At 41.3% G+C, this 19809-nt stretch overlaps 1 protein-coding gene across 8 annotated transcripts in view; it reads left to right on the top strand.

Annotated features, from left to right (window-relative positions):
• The window catches only part of LOC137225116 (kalirin), a 460124-nt gene that overhangs the window by 337053 nt on the left and 103262 nt on the right, over nt 1-19809 (top strand). For 6 of the 8 annotated variants that reach the window (XM_067738655.1, XM_067738652.1, XM_067738650.1 and 3 more), the window contains exons 12-13: nt 8728-8936; nt 12223-12397. In XM_067738655.1, coding sequence (XP_067594756.1) covers nt 8728-8936; nt 12223-12397 — 384 coding nt within the window. The remainder of the gene's footprint in view (nt 1-8727; nt 8937-12222; nt 12398-19809) is intronic. The other 2 variants (XM_067738654.1, XM_067738657.1) reach the window with 1 other exon arrangement.

The following is a 19809-nucleotide window of genomic DNA, read 5'->3' as shown; positions in this document are numbered from 1 at the left end:
TAACCATTGTTTTCCCAGAGAGCTTTCAAACCTTGCTAAGCCTGGGGTCTTATTTAAACCTGAGACCTGTTTTCCCACCGTGGCTCAGCGTATACAACCACATTCATATCAAATAGTACCAAAGGGAGCAGCATGATCCTGGGAGCAGGTGAAGAAAGGGAGAGGGAACTAAAAGGGATGAGCCCCTACAGTGCACTTGACTATTTATCTGTCTAGTCGATAGCCATGAGAATTGTCATTTTTTATTCTAATTTTAAAGATCAGAGAAATTAATAATTTGTCCAGGGTCTTGTAGTGAGGATGTCGTAAATGTAGGGACTGATCCCAAATCTGACTCCAAAGCCCATGCTTTTTCTCATTTGCCTTTCATATAAAGGCCAGGAAACAGAGACTTGGAGGACTTTTCTCCACCAGGGAATTCATTGAGACAGGAGGCTGTCAGGAAGTAGCATAGTCTCTTTTCTTCAGGACCTCAAAATGTGAGAGAAATTAGGAGCAGTCCTGCCTGGGTGCAAAGGGATGTGTGATTGTGAGGCTCTTTCTATTCAAGAGGTCTGCAACTCTCAGATCATACAGACTCTGACTTTTTTTTTCAGGATGGCAAGAAAAACATCATTTTGAGTGGCTATTGTGGAGGGGATGCTCACGGGGGCCATCCCACAGGACTTTATATCTGCATGTTTTCTCTCAGCTACTTTCCCATCCCCAAACTAGTCTGTCTGAGGCCCCTTTCAGGCAGAATAGAGAATAAGACGTGTGTATGTGTGTACACACTTAGGCATATGTGTTATACACACACCTGTTAAGTACAGCAAGATCTTAGATGCCAGGGAGGTCAGATTTCCAGATCTAGATCTTCATTGAGCATGCTGTGTGCCTTTGGGAAAATTACTTACTCTCTGTTACCCTGTGATAATTATGATGATGACTATTACAAAATTGAGTAGTGCAATACTAATACCCATTTTTTTCCTAGCAGAAAACTCCCCCCCCCCAAGTTTATTTTTAGAGCATCTCTAATGCCGGATTAATAAGGAACTTGAGGACTCAGGCATCATTTTTCCTTGAAATTCTTCCCTGGGGCTTCCAACTTCTCACCCAGACGGGACAGGAGCACTGTGTGCATACCTCATCAAGATGCTGGAAAAAAAAAAAAAAAAAAGATGCTGGGATCTCACTGAAGTGACTGGAGCTTCCTCGTTAAATTGGAGGTGCTCAGATGGAGCGTACACATGCGGGTTTAGATGTGTAGATAGAGATCCTACTGTATATTTCTCCTGCTGTGTCAGATACATAGTGATGCTGAATAAATATTGAATAGGTTTACTTGACAATGAGAAATCAGTCGTTCCTCCTAAAAAAATAAAAAACAAAATTTAAAAAGGCGGGGGAAGCCCATTCAATCACATGGTTCGTCTACTCCAGTTCTTTGACTTGAACTCTACAGACAGTGAAAACAAAGAAGGGCAGGTGGGGAATCTGAATTGCCTGTGGGGCCTTTCCTCTAGAGCCTGTATGGCAGGCAGAAATGGATTATTAGGGCAGAAGTCAGCATCCTTGGATGGGCTAATGGAGAAGGAAGTCCTGTAGTTTGCTCTTTCCCTGTTCTGTTTAATACCTCTCAGGACACACCACCTCTCAAACCTTGCTAAGTGTGGGTCCTGTGCGATCCGGGTCTGTTAACTCTCGACTCCTTCCTCTTGACTCTATAGGCAAACTTCTGGCATTTTACTCAAGGCAAGATTAGTAGCCAAGTTTACTAGTCTACAAGTCTGTGAGGGAATTTTGAGTTGCTATGGATGTTTTTCTCTCTTACAGTAAATAGAGTGAATATTATTATATATATTATATATTCAATTATATTCGATTATAATTCAAATATAATTGGCCCTTCCTGATAATATAATATATAATAGATATATAATATAATATATTATAATATTCAATTATATAATATATAATCTTCTGCTCAGTTTTGCTAAAGATGTACTCTAATTAGGATCAGAGAGGAAACCGAAGGAAAGTGTGAAGAAGGCATCCTCCAAGCTCATTTCTTCTGCAGATTGAAGAGTCTGCTTGATTCTGTTTGCCTGCTTTGTGAATTCTTGGTGACTAAAGGAGTCTGGAGGGTTAAAGCCTTCTAACTGCTTCACTGCAGTGTTACTAATAACCTTGAATACATTAGAAACCATCTAAATATTCCATGTTAAGTGACTCATTAAACAAATCATAGTAAATCTATAGAGTGAAATATTCTACAGTTATTATAAATCACACTGTCAAAGATCATGAATGGCATGAGAGAGGGCTTGTGGTATAACATATAAAAAACTGTATATCCACCATGGCCTCAATTTTGATCACACACATAGAATAAAGGCTAGAAAGCGGTATACAAAGAAGCTAAGAATGTTATGGGTGATTTAATTTTCCTTTGCATATTTTATTTGTTTTGTAAGTTTTCTTCAATGATATTTTCAATTGAAAATCAGGAACAATCTCAATAAATGTTATTTTATAAAAACAAGACTTCCCATCCCTACTTAGAGAGAAGAGCTACATAATAAAGAGAAGAGACAAACATGTGCTTGGAACCTTCTTAAGTACCCAGAACCTCAGCTATTAATACAAATTGTGCTGAACTTTCAAATGTCTTCTTTTTGCCTGGGGACAAGAGGCCAGCTGGCTGTCTGCTGGTCTGGAGAGCTAGTGGAGGATATAGGGAGAAGCATTTACCCAAGTCCTCATTTTCTTTGTCCAGGGAAAAGGCATTTGTAGCAAGTGTCATCTGCTCTGCAGAGATTGTCCAGACAGAATTCTCTCTCCTTGCTGTGTTTCCATGGAAATGCTGCAGTTGCTGGGTTTTCAAAATATCCATTTTTAGATATTTTTGCAATCATAATATGAGAGTCAAATTAACTAAGGAACGTGGCCAAGATAATCAACCTCAGCTCTTTATTAGGTAGTTTAATTAAATGCCCATTTCCATTTGTTTATGACCCAGTGAAATCATTCTTTCATGCTGTTTCCTTCTCAAATAGGTACACACACACATACCACAAATGCCACAGACACTCACGTATATACATGTTTCTCTACTCACCCACTGTAGAACCAAAACTAAATCAGTCTTCAAAAGACATAATGGCCTCAAGAACAAAACAGCTTCATCCCCTATTTCAGTTGCTAAACTGATACGGTGTTTATTTAAGAAGTAAAAGCTGGTAGTCAATGCCAAAGAAAAATGATTTCTTCAGAATGAGGGAGGGGCGATTCATCCTGTGGAATTGGTGCTCCTTTCTGCATCTCTGGGGGTCAGTCAGTTGTATCAGCACAATGGCTGCCAGAGCTGTGCAAATGGTACAGCCAATCAGCAGGAGAAGGTGATGGAGTAAAATTACCTCTTTCCTTAACCAGTCATCCCTAAGCCTCATTATTTCTACAGATCTCCTAGTTTCTCCCTTCTTTGTCCCTCCCTGCCCTTTTCAGTTGCCCTTTTCTCAGGCTCCCCACTATGCAAGCAGAATGGGGTCCATGCACTGGCCCTTCCTGAACTCACTGGTTTCAGTCTTAGAGCTCACCTTATGTAGGGCATTGAAAGGCTGCCTTAACTCTCCCCCTGCCAAAGTTCTAGAAATTCTCAAATTAGGCTCATTCTTTTGGATGTAGGTATTTTTGGCCACAATTACATGTGTTCTCTGAGAGAAAGGGCACATAAAGCCATCTCAGTGTATATATCAACATGGAACAAATAGTTATTGCCAAACAGAGAGCAGAACCCTGAAAGAATGGTCCTCATACAGGTGTGTTTGATCAAGAAGAGAGGGTCTGACAATCCTATTTTTATGTTGGCTCCATCTGTAATTTTCCCTTTTTGTAAGTCCATGTCAGATTTGGGGATCAAAGTTATGCTTGTCTCATAAAACAGGTTGGGAAATAAATATTACGTTTTCCTATTCGGTAGAAAAAATAAAAAAGAAGAGAGGGTCTGGAAATGGGTGAAACAGGAGGTTCTTTCTGGGGAGCAGGTGGGTTGATGGCAAAGGTGCAGTGCTAATATGTTAGACTCTAGATAAGCAGAGGGTTAAGAGGATGTGGAAGACAGTAGGAAGAAACGTGGAGGCTGCTCCCAAGCTGCCTCACTCACTCCATGATTTCACCTTGTTCTGGCAATGCCTTGTGATAGCTTGAAGTGTGAGATCATTCTGACTCAGTCTCATTGGCTCCTGATAATGAGTAAAGTAGTAATAGACGTGGCTCTCTGATTTGTATTCCTTTCGAAGCAGTCTAGGTATGCTCTTCAAGGATAAGTCAGATAGACACATACACAGAAGGAAACCTACAGGAAATTTAGACAGTAGAAAAGTTACAGCCCAAGGAATGGAGTATGGATCCTTACTCATAGTTTAGTGACACTGATGTTTACGTTCGTTCCCTTTATGCTTCAGAGGTGCTTACAACAAAATTATGAGCATGCGATTTAAGCTTGTTGACACCAGGGGGTGACTGTGTGCATGTTTCTCGGGATTCCCTGTGGCTCCCTACTCAAGCTTTCCAGGTGGTAAAAAAACTTGGTGGTGCAATTATCCTTGAACTGTTGCTAACTTTTGGTGTCTTGGTGTGAAAGCCGTGATTGCAGTTCTTCAGTTTAGAGAATCATTTCTATTACTACCCTCTTCTTTACCTCAGTTTCTGAAGAGAAACCATAGCGTGTTAGAGTTGGAAGGGATTTTAGAGATAAGTGAGAGAAATCACAAACACACACCTACACACACACACTAATGCACATGCACTTTAAGTATGAAGTAATTGAGGTAAAGTAGTTTTCCCATGAGTATAGAACTAGCCAGACAAGGGAAGAATCAAGAATTATCTCCAGTAAATATCAATTCCATTCAACAACTCCTTTCTCTCTGGGTTGTTTTGTTTTGTTTCTACAGAAGGAAAAATAGAGAAAAATGTCACTAACCCTTTGTCTCTGGTGCTGTAATCCCCTTGCCTTTCTCTGAGTCAAATTCCCTAGCAATTTTATTTGACATTTTATCCTCTTGAAGGTAGACTGGCCCCTTCCTTTCCTTATCAGGCTGCTGACCACTGGGCTGAGCGGCATCTAACGTTGTACTTGATTGTTTATCTCTTAGCTGATTTTCCTTAGCAGTAGGTTTTAATCTACCTTAGACAAGAGTTTCTTTATAATATAGTAGACTGTATGGCCAGAAATCTGAGAAATCAACTTCAATTCATTAATCAGAGAATTTTGGTGGGGAGGACACAGTTTTTAAATGATATTGACTCCTGAGGTCAGTGTATTATCGGACGTACCCAATCTTTCTCTAGTCTTTTTGTTTGTAACACTGACACCTCATCTTTGGCAAGTTTGGTCTTTGACTGTCCCTACAATTTAGCTGCATGACCACCAGGCGGAGGGAGTGTCATGAGTCATGGTGGATTTCCTCAGAAGAGAACGATGCTGACTTTCTTCCCTAGACCTACACCAGAGGTGTTCAAGTTTTTATTAAAGAGGGGGGGGGAAAGGAACTCCAAGCTGTGAAACCATTAAAATAGCTTAAGGATGGTACTGAGAATAAAATTATCCTAAATAAAATAAAATTCTCAAGATATCTGTAAGCCTCTGTCTCTTATTCCTGTAATGGGAGTGCCAGCCTCATCCTGAGCAATCTTCCATCTCAGTGCCTGTCCTCCGTTGACACATTAAGTTTATTTTTCCTAAGTGCCCTGCTTCCTGTCCACAATTTTAATCTCTCTCTCTTCACATAGTCTTTTCTTTTCTTGCTTTTTTTTTAAAAAGAAATATCTAGACTTTTCAGTCTCTAGGCTTTCTTTAGATATCCCAGAACAAAGCTGCAAAAACAGAAAAGAGGGGCCCAGCTCATCCTAGCATATTTGAAAGACCAAATCCAGTATTGATCTTTTGCCAATTTCAAAATGAAGGAGTATTTCAAACTTTCCCTCTGTCTTCTAGTGGGAACTAGAGGTGACTTGCATGAAAAATACCTTTTAAATATAACAATATCTAGCACTTGCATAGCACTTACTATACGCCAGGCACTGTTTCTAAGTGATATAGTACATCTGTGTGCGGATGTCTGTGTGTATGTGTACAAATAAATACATATGTATATATATTTACTGGTATATATATAAGTTATGTAAATGTAGGGTGTGTATATATATCTGCATACACACACATATATCTCACTTATTTGTATGTACATGCACACAGACATAACACACACATATATATCAACTTATTAGTAATCTTTACAACTCTGTGGGTGTAAGAACTGTTACTGTTCCCATTTTATTTACAAGGGAAACTGAGGTGCAAAGACGGTAGGTTACTTACTCAAGGTTATATAGGAAATATGTGGTAGAACTGGGGGTTGAAACCCTTTCGTTATTTCCTTCTTTCTTTCTCTTTTCTTTTCTTTTTTCTTTTCTTTTCTTTTCTTTTCTTTTCTTTTCTTTCTTTCTTTCTTTTTTCTTTCTTTCTTTTTTTAATTGAAGTATAGTTGATTTACAATCTTGTGTGGGGTCTGAAACTCTTAACTACTATGCTATATCGCCTCTCTATACAATAATTTTTCAGAGATTCTGTTATCTCATACCCAAGGACTTCAGCGCATCTGGAAAATGGTTTTGCTCTAGGCAAAATGACAGCCAGAAAGTCTGAAGTAATTTTAAGTTATAGTGACCAATATTCTGAACTTCCTAATTTCATACTGGTTTGAAATGTATACATTCATACCTGTAGGAATATGTATCCCAGCTTAAATGGTCTGGAAAACTTGTTTTGTGTTTTACAACAAAAACTTATTTGTAAAGAAAATAAACTGAATTAATTACAACCAGACACAAGCTACTAAATGACAGGAACACTGAATAATAATAATTTGTATTCCTTATAGCTATCATCACAATGTTATAAGCTTATTGATAATGCTATTTGTTTATTTAAAGCATTGATAATAAGTAAATAATTTATTTCTCATAATCTTTGAAGTGAGCAGGGCAAATCTTATTCTTCCCATTTTGTAGATTAGGAAACTGAGGCTCAGAGAGGCTTTCGCCTGTCCAAAAAGAACATTCTTTATACCCCATTATTTGCTACCTCGAGGGCTCGTTAATCTTGTGAACTCAACCTCTTCTGCCACACTCAGGGCCTTTCCTCTCTAAAGAACAAAGAATAACTTGTCCAAGATCTGAAGACTATTTTTGTCTCTCTTTGTTGTCTCTTTTTAAATCCCTTGTTCCAAAGGCCATACCATGATTTATCATACTGAGAACCAACAAGATGAAATAGTATTCTTAAGGTGAATATTTATCCATGGTTTTCTTTTTGTTTTTTTTTTTTTGTTTTTTGTTTTGTTTTTTTGGGATACGCGGGCCTCTCACTGCTGTGGCCTCTCCCACTGCGGAGCACAGGCTCCGGATGCGCAGGCCCAGCGGCCAAGGCCCATGGGCCCAGTCCTTCCGCGGCATGTGGGATCCTCCCAGACCGGGGCACGAACCTGTGTCCCCTGCATCGGCAGGTGGACTCTCAACCACTGCGCCACCAGGGAAGCCCTATCCGTGTTTTTAACATGGGAAACTTACAGAATGTTAGAACCATAAGGTAACTAACCATTTTATTTTATGCTCTCCCCAGCCTATTTTACACACGAAGTCTTGGAGAGCAAAGGGTATAGTGATTTATTCAAAGGCACCACAAGTTATAGGAAGAACAGAGGCCACAATCCACATCTCCTGGCTCCTTCTATGAATTTTTTCTCTCTACTGGCTTTTCTCCTGGTAGAGCCATGAGCTTATCTTTCCTGCTAGTCAAGTGAAGATTCCTTGTTTCTAAGCAAACATCAGACTCATCTTTCCCTCTACAATTCATGCAAATGCTCAATGAGAGCAGTTAGAAGAGGAGCACTGTGGCAGGCCACTGGGGATCTATTTTCAGTATGAGGAAGAGCTATTAATAAATGAGTTTTCAGTAATTCAATTCAACTCCATCATTTTCAGTACTTATTCCATTCAAAGTGCTATACTTAGCTCTTTTAAAGTTGTCTGACCAGTAATATCATCCTGACTGCATTTCATCATCTTGAATATATTGGGAGAAATGTCTCATAGTTACATTGAAATTAAGATAAGCTACGTCTTTAGCATTCAACTTTCTAACCAACCAAGCAATCCTGAAAGGAACAAAATAATTTAGCATAGCACGTATTTTCTTAATTAATCTTCACTTGGTTCTTACTGAGTGTCACATTCTTTCTTACATATTTGTAAAATCATGATACATTTCTAGGAATCAGCATCTAGCTACCTGGAGGAAGTATACAGAGCTGTCCTTTGTGAAGGATGAAATAATATTTGTCCATCACCAGTTTCCTGTTCTTCCCAGTCGCTCAAAAATGAGTGAGCTTCCTGCTCTAAGACCACAGTTTCCCTAAACCACTGGGAAGTAAGGCTGAGGGTGGTTCCTGTCCTTCAGGAATGCCAGCACTAATGGAGTAAACTTAACAGAGATGCGTAGTGAATACAAATACAGAAATGTAAACTGACCCGTAGGGGTGCTGATTAGAAGGATAGTCTGATACCGCACTGACTGGTTGAGGGTAGGTTGGGTGACCTCAGTTCCACACTCTTGCCCTTCACCCCAGCCCTGGCCTCTCCCACGTGCCCTGAGTGGAGTCTCTGCTCTCTCCCCCACAGCTGTGGACATGGATGGAAGACCTTCAGAAGGAGATGCTGGAGGATGTCTGTGCAGACTCAGTGGATGCGGTCCAGGAACTGATCAAGCAGTTCCAGCAGCAGCAGACCGCTACTCTGGATGCCACACTCAACGTCATCAAGGAGGGCGAAGACCTTATCCAGCAGCTCAGGTCAGCGCCTCCCTCCCTGGGGGAGCCCAGCGAGGCCAGGTCAGCATGGGCAGTGCTTTCCAGTGGGAAATGCCTCGGACTAGACGCGAGATAAGTCATCATGTTCTGGTCTTGGCTCAGCCGCAGCCAGCTTTGTGGTCTTGTGTGAGCTTTGGTTTCTCCATCTGTCAGATATAAAAGTGCCTGCACCACACCCAACTTGAATTTAGAGTGGAAGAGTCAGTGGAAAAGCTCTGATGTTTCAAAGCATTATGTATCATTGAAGACATTATTCAGCGATCAATAAGTAATATAAATACAACAAAAATTTAAATAAATAGTATCTTCATTAAGAATGATGGCATATTTGGTCATGTGGAGAAATAGCCATTGTGGAATATAGTGTTATGTGGCATCTGTTCTCAGGCTGCCTCTGAACTCTAGTGCTCCAGTTGGGGAAATGTAACCCCAAACGGTTGCCTTTGGCCCTGTTAGAATGTAGGGAGTGTGTGATGTGTCCCACTCTGCTCTCCACTTACCCACATATGACCTTTCCACCATTCCTTGCTGCCCAGAAAATAAAACTCCTTCTCTATTGCCCTAAACAAAAATAACTAAGAAGGGATCTTAGAAAATCCTACCTGATACCTTATATTCATTTAGAATCATCCACACCATTGCCTCCTTTCTGTTGGCATCAGTGTCTAGTTTCCTGTCCCTGTCAAGGGCATCGGCTCCTCGGGTAAAGTGTCATGAGGCCTTGAGCAAGCCCTCAGCAACCAGCCCTATGCCCAGGTGCTGTGTAAATCGGATTTGATGGTGCTGATGATGTCTGCCTGCGGGGACTTGTTTGTAGCCTCAAATCACTGAATGCCGGGACCTCTGCCAGCTCTGGACAGAAATAATCTCATCAACAAGTCCCAGGACAGTCCTGGAGCCAGAGGGAATTACTTCAGTTGGAGAGGGCTTCCCCACCACCCCATACCAGTTGTCCAATTAAATAAACAATGAGAGCTTACCTTAAGATGGCCCTGGCATGTTTTTCTGTTGGATTAATCATTTCTATTCTAAACATGCACATGAGATGTTCTGAGTCCTCTTTTGCATACCAACGAGACAGCCTCTTTCCCTTCTTCCCCCAATTCACCGTCATGAATATATAATATGTGACAGTTTTGTCTGCCTACCTAGGAAACTCTGCTGTTACTTGCTTCTGAAGAAAATTCCAAATAGTAGGCAGCCACTTAACCTCTCTTGGCCTCAGCTGCTTTGTCTGTGTGATTAAGGGGTTCACTTTAGGAGCTTGTCAGCTCTAGAATTACATGACGGCTTTTACATTTTCTCTCCAAGTACTTTTCACAAGCTTGGCTAGCCTCTCTGTGGGGCTGGGTCTGTGGAGCTGCCACTCGCTCTTATCCCCTGCCAACCTTGCGCCATACCTGAGGGCTGAAGGCTACTCAATGATGGTAAAGGCAACGAGGTTGCTGACGCCTGTCCTACAAGTTTAAGTTCCACGGACTTCAGAGAGGACCATAGGCGTGTGACAAGAACCACTGGCGACTGTTCGTCCCCCCACCAGTCTGATGCTAGCCTGGACTCCCCTCCCCGATATCAAGACCAGTCAAAGAAAAAAAGCAAACGATGCCTAGTGGACATTGGCAGGATGCCTCGCACATACCAGTGCACACATCTTCCCTAGGCCTCCACGACTCCTCTGGCACTGATCACCGGAGCACCTAAGGTGGTTTTTATATCATCTCTGTGATTCCTAGTGAATGTGACACTGACAGAGATGCTGAACAAAGTGACCAGAAATCATCCTCTTCCTTCTGGAAGCTGGGTGATAGAGAAAGACTGAGGGGAGCTGTCAGAAAGAATAGTCACATCCACCCTGCTTAGCAAATGCATAATACACAGTGTTGAGTACTCCTCTTGAGTTCTTTTCGTGGCTGGGGGAAGCTGTGCAGTAGTGGGCTTTCATGCCCAAATAGGTCAGGGTGAGAAGGGAGGGATCAGAAGCTCTCTAGATGACAGAAAGGGAGGCTCTTCACAAACTGGCTTTATGCTCCGTCTAGAAATCGCGTGAGCTCAGATACCATTGCTTCTGAGACAAACACAGGCCAGAAGGACCTGGTTTTCAGAAAGGCTGCTGATGAGACCATTCAAAACTAATGCTTTTCCCCTCTGACTTCTTAAACTGTGTCAGAAACTAAGGTATCATGAGATAATGAATGTGCTTGTTTATTTCAAATTTTAGGGCTCTAGCTTACTCAGTCAAGGCCCTGTAGAATCTGAACTTCTTGAACTCCGCAGTTTTCCTATTATAATGGACTCTGGAGGTGTCACCACCACCTCAATTGTCTAAGCAGATCAATACGTTTATCTCTTGGTTCCCTCTGTGGCATGCCACCTCCCCTTGCTTCTTTTGTATAGACCCTCTCTGCTCAGAAAGCCCACCCCTCTCATCTACTCAGCTCATCCTTTTCTTCTAACACCCAATTCTGGGTTCATCCTCTCTGAAGCCTTTGTTGATTGTCCAGCCTCTTGTGCCCCAGCTTCTACTCCACAGCTGGACCCATCTCCAGTCAGCACCTGACATATCACAGTCCTTTCAGGATTAACAGTCATTCATACAGCACGTTCCTGGTCACAAAGCGCGGTTACACATGCCATCTTCTTTAATAGCAAACTGTGCCGTGAGTAGAGCAGGGATTATTAAGCCCACTTTACAGGAGGCAGCTGGGCCTCAGGGAGGTGATTTCCCAAGGTCACCAGCCCATATATGTCAGAGGGAGACTTAAGCCAGGCTTGCAGCCTCCAGACCCCAAGCTTTCCTGAGTATAGCTTGAAGCCTGTGTAATAACACTAGCCCATAACTTTGGCATGGACTTAACGAAGGGGATGAATAATTTTGGCAGCCATGATCTCATTTTAACCATGATCCTGTGAGGTAAAACTAGGAAGGATTTTTTTTTTACATATGCCTTAATTTATCTACCCTTATGTATTGTGATATGTGTATTTGTGTATATGTGTCTTGAAATATGTATATATTAGACTACATATATGTGTGGAACCATTCTGTTTCTGTAACGTTTGTGGAGCCCTTTTGCATGCATTATTTCATTTGATCCTGTCATGATTCTGTCTGGACAGCAGCAAGCCTTAGAGCTATAGTGCTAGGAACCCCAAAGAGGGTACAGTAGCTTTGGCTCACCTACTGAGCAGACAGTGCCAGGCTCACAGTAGATTCCCGTCCCCCTCACTCAGACGAGGAAGGCCCCCTGCTCCTCTGTCACTGTGAACATGTCAAGTCCCCTCCCTTCTCTCCCCGGCTCTGCCACAGGGACTCGGCTGTGTCCAGCAACAAGACGCCCCACAGTAGCTCCATCAGCCACATCGAGTCGGTGCTGCAGCAGCTCGACGACGCCCAGGTGCAGATGGAGGAGCTGTTCCATGAGCGAAAGATCAAGCTGGACATCTTCCTGCAGCTGCGCATCTTTGAGCAGTACACCATTGAGGTACAGGTGGGGAGGAGGTGCTGGGCAGGTGAGGTGGCCGAGGGCAGTGAGGTGGCCCCGGGAACTGGAAGGACTGCTACGCAGTAGCCTGAGGGGATTATGCATCCTGATATGTTTCTGGAAATCAGCAAATTCACGTTCCACCGTGTTGGATTCCTTCCAGTCCCCCTCACCCAGGCGGCCAAGCAGAGCCCCTCTCCTCGCTGTCTGTCTGGGATTACTCCATTGAGAAGTGTTTTGTTGGCTTGCATTGGACTCCTACTTGGCACTTTGGTTCCTGGCAGACCGTGGAGTTGGCTGTTTGGTGACTGAGGCAGACTAGGATTCTATAGCTTCATGAGTAGGAAGGTGATAAAATTAGGTGGTCTCCTCAGCTGGTAACTGTAGATCAGGGATTAGATGGACTCACACAGCAGCCGGGAAGTCAGGAGACACAGGAAGGAAGACCCGAATCCTCAGTTTGCTTTCTGCTTATTAAGAAAGTAAAGCATATGTGGAGGACATTTGCTGGTTCATTTCATTGACTCCTCACTTCATTCTGGGAAGGTCAGAATCCGCTCTTCTGGTATATTTATGTCCTCTTTGTGATGCCTATTAATACTGTCTGCCCCACATAATATCCACCTTTTATTATCTTCTGCTTTGACACAGTAACTAAAGCCAGGCCAATAGGGTTTCTGGGGTGTGAAGAGTATTCAACACCTATGGCGCTTTGTCCTTTTCAGGGATGGCAAAGGGTTAAATTAAAAGCTATATCTTCTCTTTGCTCCTGGCTGGTGTGTTGTGAAGGAAAACTAATTATCCCTCTACCATTCATTAAAACTTTACTTTGCATTCCAACCATCTCCTCCTAGTTGGGACTTCTGGGGGTCTGGGATTGATCTTCCCAACAATATCTGTGGAAACTTCTGTGGAACTGGTTTGGAAGGAAAATTATTATTTTTTCAAATGTTGTATGCTCCAATATCCCAATGCCAATGTCATTCGCAATCCCACGCAGGACCAGAAAACTGTCCTGGCAACAGAAGCCGTCTTCTTCAATCCTGAGACCAAAAATGTTTATAATGAGAATCAGAGATGTAAAAACAAACAAACGAACGAAAAGCAGTCCTAAAGCAATCCTTCCTCTCCCTGACTCTCTTATGACCTTTCCCTTCTTCACTGCTATCCTGACTTCCTGGAAGCCACGGCAGCTTTTTTGCTTAAAGATGTCATGTTCTGAAAGGTGCTTTCTGGACAGTTTCTGAAACAAAGGAAAAGATAAGTCTTTAAATTTAGATCTCGATTATCCTTCCAAGTCATTCCATAGCTTCAAGTAAATTTATTTATATTTCTTATTTATAGTTTATCTTGAATCTACACTCAAAGGGATTTCAGGTGGCAGACAGGATTCAAACATGTATTGAAAGAACAATGAAAATGCCAGTGGAAAATTAGAGACGTTGGTATGCAGAAAGGAATGAAAGTGGGGTGACAAAGGTAATAAAGAAAGGAAAGAGGGGGCGTGAGTTATTATTCTTTGGTAGTTGGGAGTGAGACTCACCGAAATAAACAGGTAATGTTTGGTTGCAGCAGTGTTGGCTGCAGGCCTTCCCATGGTCTTCACCCACCGAGAGTGAATATATCCATGGGAGAATTATGTTAGCAGGTGTGGGGATTTGACTGTTGTATTCTTTATCTACTCTCCTGTCATTCCAGGTCTACATCAAAAAGTGCTTAAGGGGGAGGAAATAACCTGAGGGTTTGGATGTTTAAGCTTTATTTGATGAAATGGCTGTGGTTTTGAGGTCTGGGTTGCTGGTTTATTTCCAGAACGGGTCAGTTAGCTTCACTTTGCCACTTGAACTGTACCCCTGACGTCAGCCAGGGGCATCACTCCGGTGTGTTTGCCTGCAGTAATTCTGGGAAAATCCATTTCCAATCCAAAGCATATGTAAAAAGATATTCTTTTTTTTAAAAAAAAGTTGATTGTAAATCAAATACTTTAAAATTGGATCCTATTTAAATGTTGCAGTAGAAGAGTTTGATATTTAAACTGTAGGATTTGTGTTTCTCAGCCTTTGTTTGTATAAATGTTTCCCCTCCCACCCTGACAACAACTTGGACAGCTTGGTATGCAGCAAACCAGAACTAGGGAAGTAGTATGAGGGTCTAATAAAATGAGAGAGAGAAACATAATAAACAGACCAAATGAGGGAGTTAAAAATGAGGGTGATAAAAATTTAGTTCTGCACCCAGGTTTTAGAGGGCGTCTTGTTCCCCATTTCGGGTGTGGCCCAAACCTTAGGGAAATGCTGCCTTTCATCTTAGACAGAACTGGAAATCCTGCCAAACCTATGGAAAATTTCTCCTTCAAGTCAGATCGTCAGAAGTTATTTTTGAGGGTGATGAGATTATTTCAAATACCAGCTAGGGTTTCACTGTGAGGATGAAGGGCAAACTTCTAGAGAAGATTCAGAGTGTGAAACTGAGGGTGGTTTCTGTAATGAGAGCCACGCTGGAGCTGATATAAGCCAGGGCAGAGGCTGTCACTGCAGGACCTACAGCTATGGTTTCCTTTCCTAAAGGAAGGCATTTGATGGACATACTCGGAATTCCTAGGGATTACTGAAAACCAGAGCTGACCTGCTCCCCTGACATTTGGGTAATCTAAGTGTGACTCCTTAACCATGTCACTGATGGCTGGCACGGGCTAATTAATTTTAAAATTAAGGTAACACATGAGTTGCGGCACCAGTCTCGTTTTACTTAATTATATGGCTTCCAGAGTATACCTGGGACGGGGTCAGGGGGTACGCCCACTGAGAGTGAAACTTATCCCAGATGTATTAGGCAAATGTTCAGAAACCAGGACTGCAGCTGCATTCCTGACACTCCTTCTTAGACTCCCTGGAGACTAGAGGAAGTGACCCATAGCGGAGCATGATGCTCTTTACAGTTTTTTCCCTGTAAGTTCAGCCTCCTATGAAAGATAAGTTACAGGAAGCAGTTGTAATGGAAGAGACACTTCACCAAATGCAAATAATGTTTATTTTGTGGTGGTAAGAATATGGATAATTTCTTCTTGTTTTTGAGAACTCCGTGCATTTCACCTTTTCTACAATTAATCAGAAAGAAATAAAAAAATATTTTTAGAAGCAGGGACAGGACAGTGGTCTCCAAACTCTTGAGATTAGACACTCTCTCAATAAAATATTTTTGAACTTGCAACCCCCTATATATGCATCCATATTAATTTATAAATTAAACATGTGTTATACTATCACTAATGATCTCAAAATTCACTGTGCCTTTCGGGTGAAGTTGGACTCTTTCATTAGAAGTTGTGGTTCCATATTTCAAATAGTCTTCTTGAGAATTTTCAATTATTTTTTGCTTCTGGTTTCTTGACAGACCTGATTAGATTGTCATTGTTTCTTTACCCCATCATGTGGCTGCAAAGAGTTCAAAGTTCTCTTGTGCTTTCATGTTTAGTATTATCTTCAAACTGTAGTTTCTTCGAGGAACCGTGTTAAGCCACGTCTTTTTGTGAAGGGTAGTTTAGTTAAAACTAGATAATAGAAAAGTCCATTTAACTGGACACATGAAAACAGCAATACTTTGAAATATGCCGAAAGCAACTGAACAAATGAGCTGGTCCGCCCCTCTGCATTGTGGTCCTTCCACCGTCCCTGAGGTGCCCTGCCCACCGCATCACCTGCCATGTGTTCCGAGTGAGACTCTGGTGTCAGTACCCTATGAAAGTCCAGGGAAACGTCGTATCTTTTTTTATTGATTTGATCAAATATGTGTGCATATAATATATATGCACATACATATGCTCATTTATATACAGAGAATATTTCTCTGTTATCAATGGATAATCCTGGGTATCCCCTGGGGTGGGCATACCCATGTTGGAGAGTACTAGGAATGACACCAAGAAAGATACTCTATACAAGGGACTAAAAAATGGGCCACAGTTATGATCTTTCTTTTAAATTTCTGACTCTATAATTAAAACCAAAGTTTTCTCAATGTACCTGAAAATTAATCTGCATCATTAACCCAGGTAAGGAATGGAATAGCAAACTATAAATCCATGGGGTTCACATTAGGACAAGTTGGGGCCAGGCTGAGGCTGAGGAAAATGGCCTTCAAGGAGGAAAATTCTGCCTAGAGGAGATAAAGCTGATTGTAATTTGCACTGGTGGTCTCAACTCTGCAACTGGTTGTATGCAGAGGCCTTTCACGTTTTATACTTGATAAACATTTAATGAGCACCTACTGTCAATACAACTTGATAAACATTTAGTGAGCACCTACTGTGTACCAAAAATTGTGTTGGGCATTGAGGATAAAACAATCCCTGCCATTAGCGGGCTAGTTGGGGAGAACCATAGAAATAGAACCATCCTGTAATGTGATCATTCTATGACAGAGAGAAGCTTACAGCTTGATGAGAACGCTGAGACAGGAATGCTTAGCTTTCTCAGGCTGCACTTGGAAGGTTGCCCAATGAGATGACACCTGGAGGACAGGTAAAAGTTGGCGGCTAGGATTTGGCATCTCTGAAGGATGCCATCTAGCCTCTACCAGAGTATCTCCAGAGCCCAGAAGCAGGGTTGGGGAGAGGAGGGAGCTCAGGATCTCATTAGTGTGTTGAACCAAGATCTCCACCCTTCTACCCTTTGGTCCTGGTTCTGTTCTCTGAAAAACAGAACAAATCTGCTTCCTTTTATTTGGCAGCCTTAAAAATATTTGAAGATGTTCATCACAGACCTCTTTTCCTTTATCTGAAAAGTGTTGAGATTGTGTAAGTTATTTCTGCAGTCCCCTCTGACTCTAAAACTTCCATAACTACTTCTCTTTATTGTCAGCCCTTTTCTGTGGGACATAGCTCCGATGTACTCGCTGCTTTCTGGGTACACATTGTGCCTCTCCTGGTTGCCCCCTGCTGGCTGGACTGTAGTTAGCCACGCTGGCTTACACACACCCCTTGGGAGCTATGTGTCCAGGACGCTGGCGCTCTCCCAGCACAGCCCAGGAGATAGGGGCCTTTTCTGCCTTGTTGAGGCTTGTGCTCCCTTAAAAGCCCCTGGTTGTCTTTTCAAGATATGTGCTTCCAATACACTGACTTTTTTTTTTTTAACTTAAATGAAAGCTTTTTATGTATTTTTCCTCTCAAATTTTACTCTTTTATTTTTTTTAGGCCCAGTTCTTCAGCCTATCAAAATAAATTTAATTTATTATTGCTATCAGTATTTCAACAATTTGAAATATTGACCAGGTCAGGCAGGGCTCTGCAGTGCTTCACTGGAAGTTTTCCTTTGGTGACACAGCCGTCAGCCTGCACAATCATTCCTTCAAAGCACCACATCATCTTCTAGTCCAATTTCATAGCCCTTTCCTCCATAGATACAGTGTGAGACTCTGCAAAGCCTTGCTGTTCTCCATGTTTGTAACATGGCTTAAATGCACCAACTTAGTAACTGTATCAAGAAAGAAAATGAGATGTTTGAGATCAATTTTTGTGGGTTCCCTTGGGATTCCTACAGCATTTTCTAAATGTACCCCAAGTCATTTGCAAAGGAAATGCAGAATAAATACAATACAGTAAACCAAAATTCTCACAAAATATTTATTTGATAGTTTCTTCTAGACTTTTGTCAAATTGGTTTCAGGATCATTGGGAGTTTCCCCTAACATCTTTGACAAAAAAAAAAAAAAAAAAGGATTATTTACACAGCTTTAGTATTCCGGCATGTCACTTGTTTTTGGCAAATTATCAAAGATCCCTGATGGAAGCTTTCAGATCATTCTGTAATGGGGTGGGTAAGGGGCTGTGGACCTGAAGTCAGGTGACATTATCAAGGTTCAAATGCTGCTTCTTCTTTCTGGTAAAGATAACAGGGAACTCAGTAGAAGGAAACGATGTAAGCTCCAGCACTGGGTGTTTAGCTTTCACAGGAGAAAACCCATTCTGACACTCAAGCATTGATAAACTTTAGAATCGGTGAACAATATACATCAGAGGAGCTCTTCAACAGAGGAGAGATTTTTTTGAAAACAGAATAGAATCCTACAAGTCTCAAACTGATTAAGAGGCAAAGATATGGGCAAAATAAAGACTCAAGATCAGTCATGATTATAAAAGGTCTCAGTTTTAATCATGATGATAATGAAAAAAAGAACATGAACTTGGTCATAAAAATTGTGTTCCATTATCCAAATTATCCACTTGGAATAGAAATTAGGTGACCAAACATTGGAACTCATCAGTTACAGTGTTGCAATATGTTCTTACATTTTTTTGCCAAAAATCAACCGAGTGGATATCTTTACTGCTAAGTCCTTCTGCTTTTCCAGAAAACTCTTGCAGTATCCTCAAAAGTTTTCTTATAGCTACATAAAGAAATATTTTAACTCTTTAGACAGGTTATATATATTTCTAAAACAGAGGGAAATTCTATGATATACTTTTAAAATAATCTGTATTAGAATTCACTAATCCTCATCATTTTATAAATTGATTAACAGAAAAAAAACAACACTAGACTAGACAAGAAGAACAAATGACTATGGTAATTTAGTTTATTTTAGTTTCACAGTGGTAATGCATATCAATGTACATACCCATTATAGATAAAATAGCCCTTCCCGTGCAGTGAGACTGTCTCTTTAGCTGCAATATGTCTTTCCCTATCAGCCAGCACTTGTAGGTCAGTGGAGAATATTTAGCTTTCGCTCTTCTCGTTTTAATACAAATAATGACCTTATATTTAGAACAGAAAGATGTTCATTTGCAATTGACAGCTCATGTATTTCAGAGCATCTTACCACAATGAAATGCCTTGGATCCTTCCTCGCCACTGTTAGTTGGAATGGGACTGGACCTTAATGTACATAACATATGCAGCGTTGATACACACAGACACACACACCCTTTGCTAAGAGGCAGTATAGTGCAGTCGTTGAGTATGCAGTATTTTGAGTTAGAGTGCCTGGGTTTGAAACCTGTTTCACCAGCTTTACTAATTGTGTGATTTTTAGACAAGTTACTCATTTGGTTTCCTCATCTGAGAAATAGGTGTGAGAATAATAATTCCCAGTCCCCATAGGGTTATTAAGGATTTAATGAGTTAACACATAGAACATTTTTAGCAAAGTTCCTAGCACTTAATAAATACTTTAATACATTGTAGTCAGCATTGTTATTGTTAATAAAATACCTAAATAATATATATTGGGTTGGCCAAAAGTTTGTTCGGGTTCTTCCATAAGATGTTATGGAAGAACTCGAACGAATCTTCTGGCCAACCCGATACTAACATGCTGTCCATACATATACATATGTATATGTATTTGCATCCAGATTTTAAGCAAACATTCCATCTTATTCTCCCCCACTGTTTCTCTCTGAATTTGTCACC

The sequence above is a fragment of the Pseudorca crassidens genome, chromosome 5, assembly GCF_039906515.1.
Source record: "Pseudorca crassidens isolate mPseCra1 chromosome 5, mPseCra1.hap1, whole genome shotgun sequence".
Taxonomy (NCBI): domain Eukaryota; kingdom Metazoa; phylum Chordata; class Mammalia; order Artiodactyla; family Delphinidae; genus Pseudorca; species Pseudorca crassidens.
The sequence above is the reverse complement of the archived record's forward strand: the minus strand, read 5'-3'. Positions and strand labels throughout refer to the sequence as shown.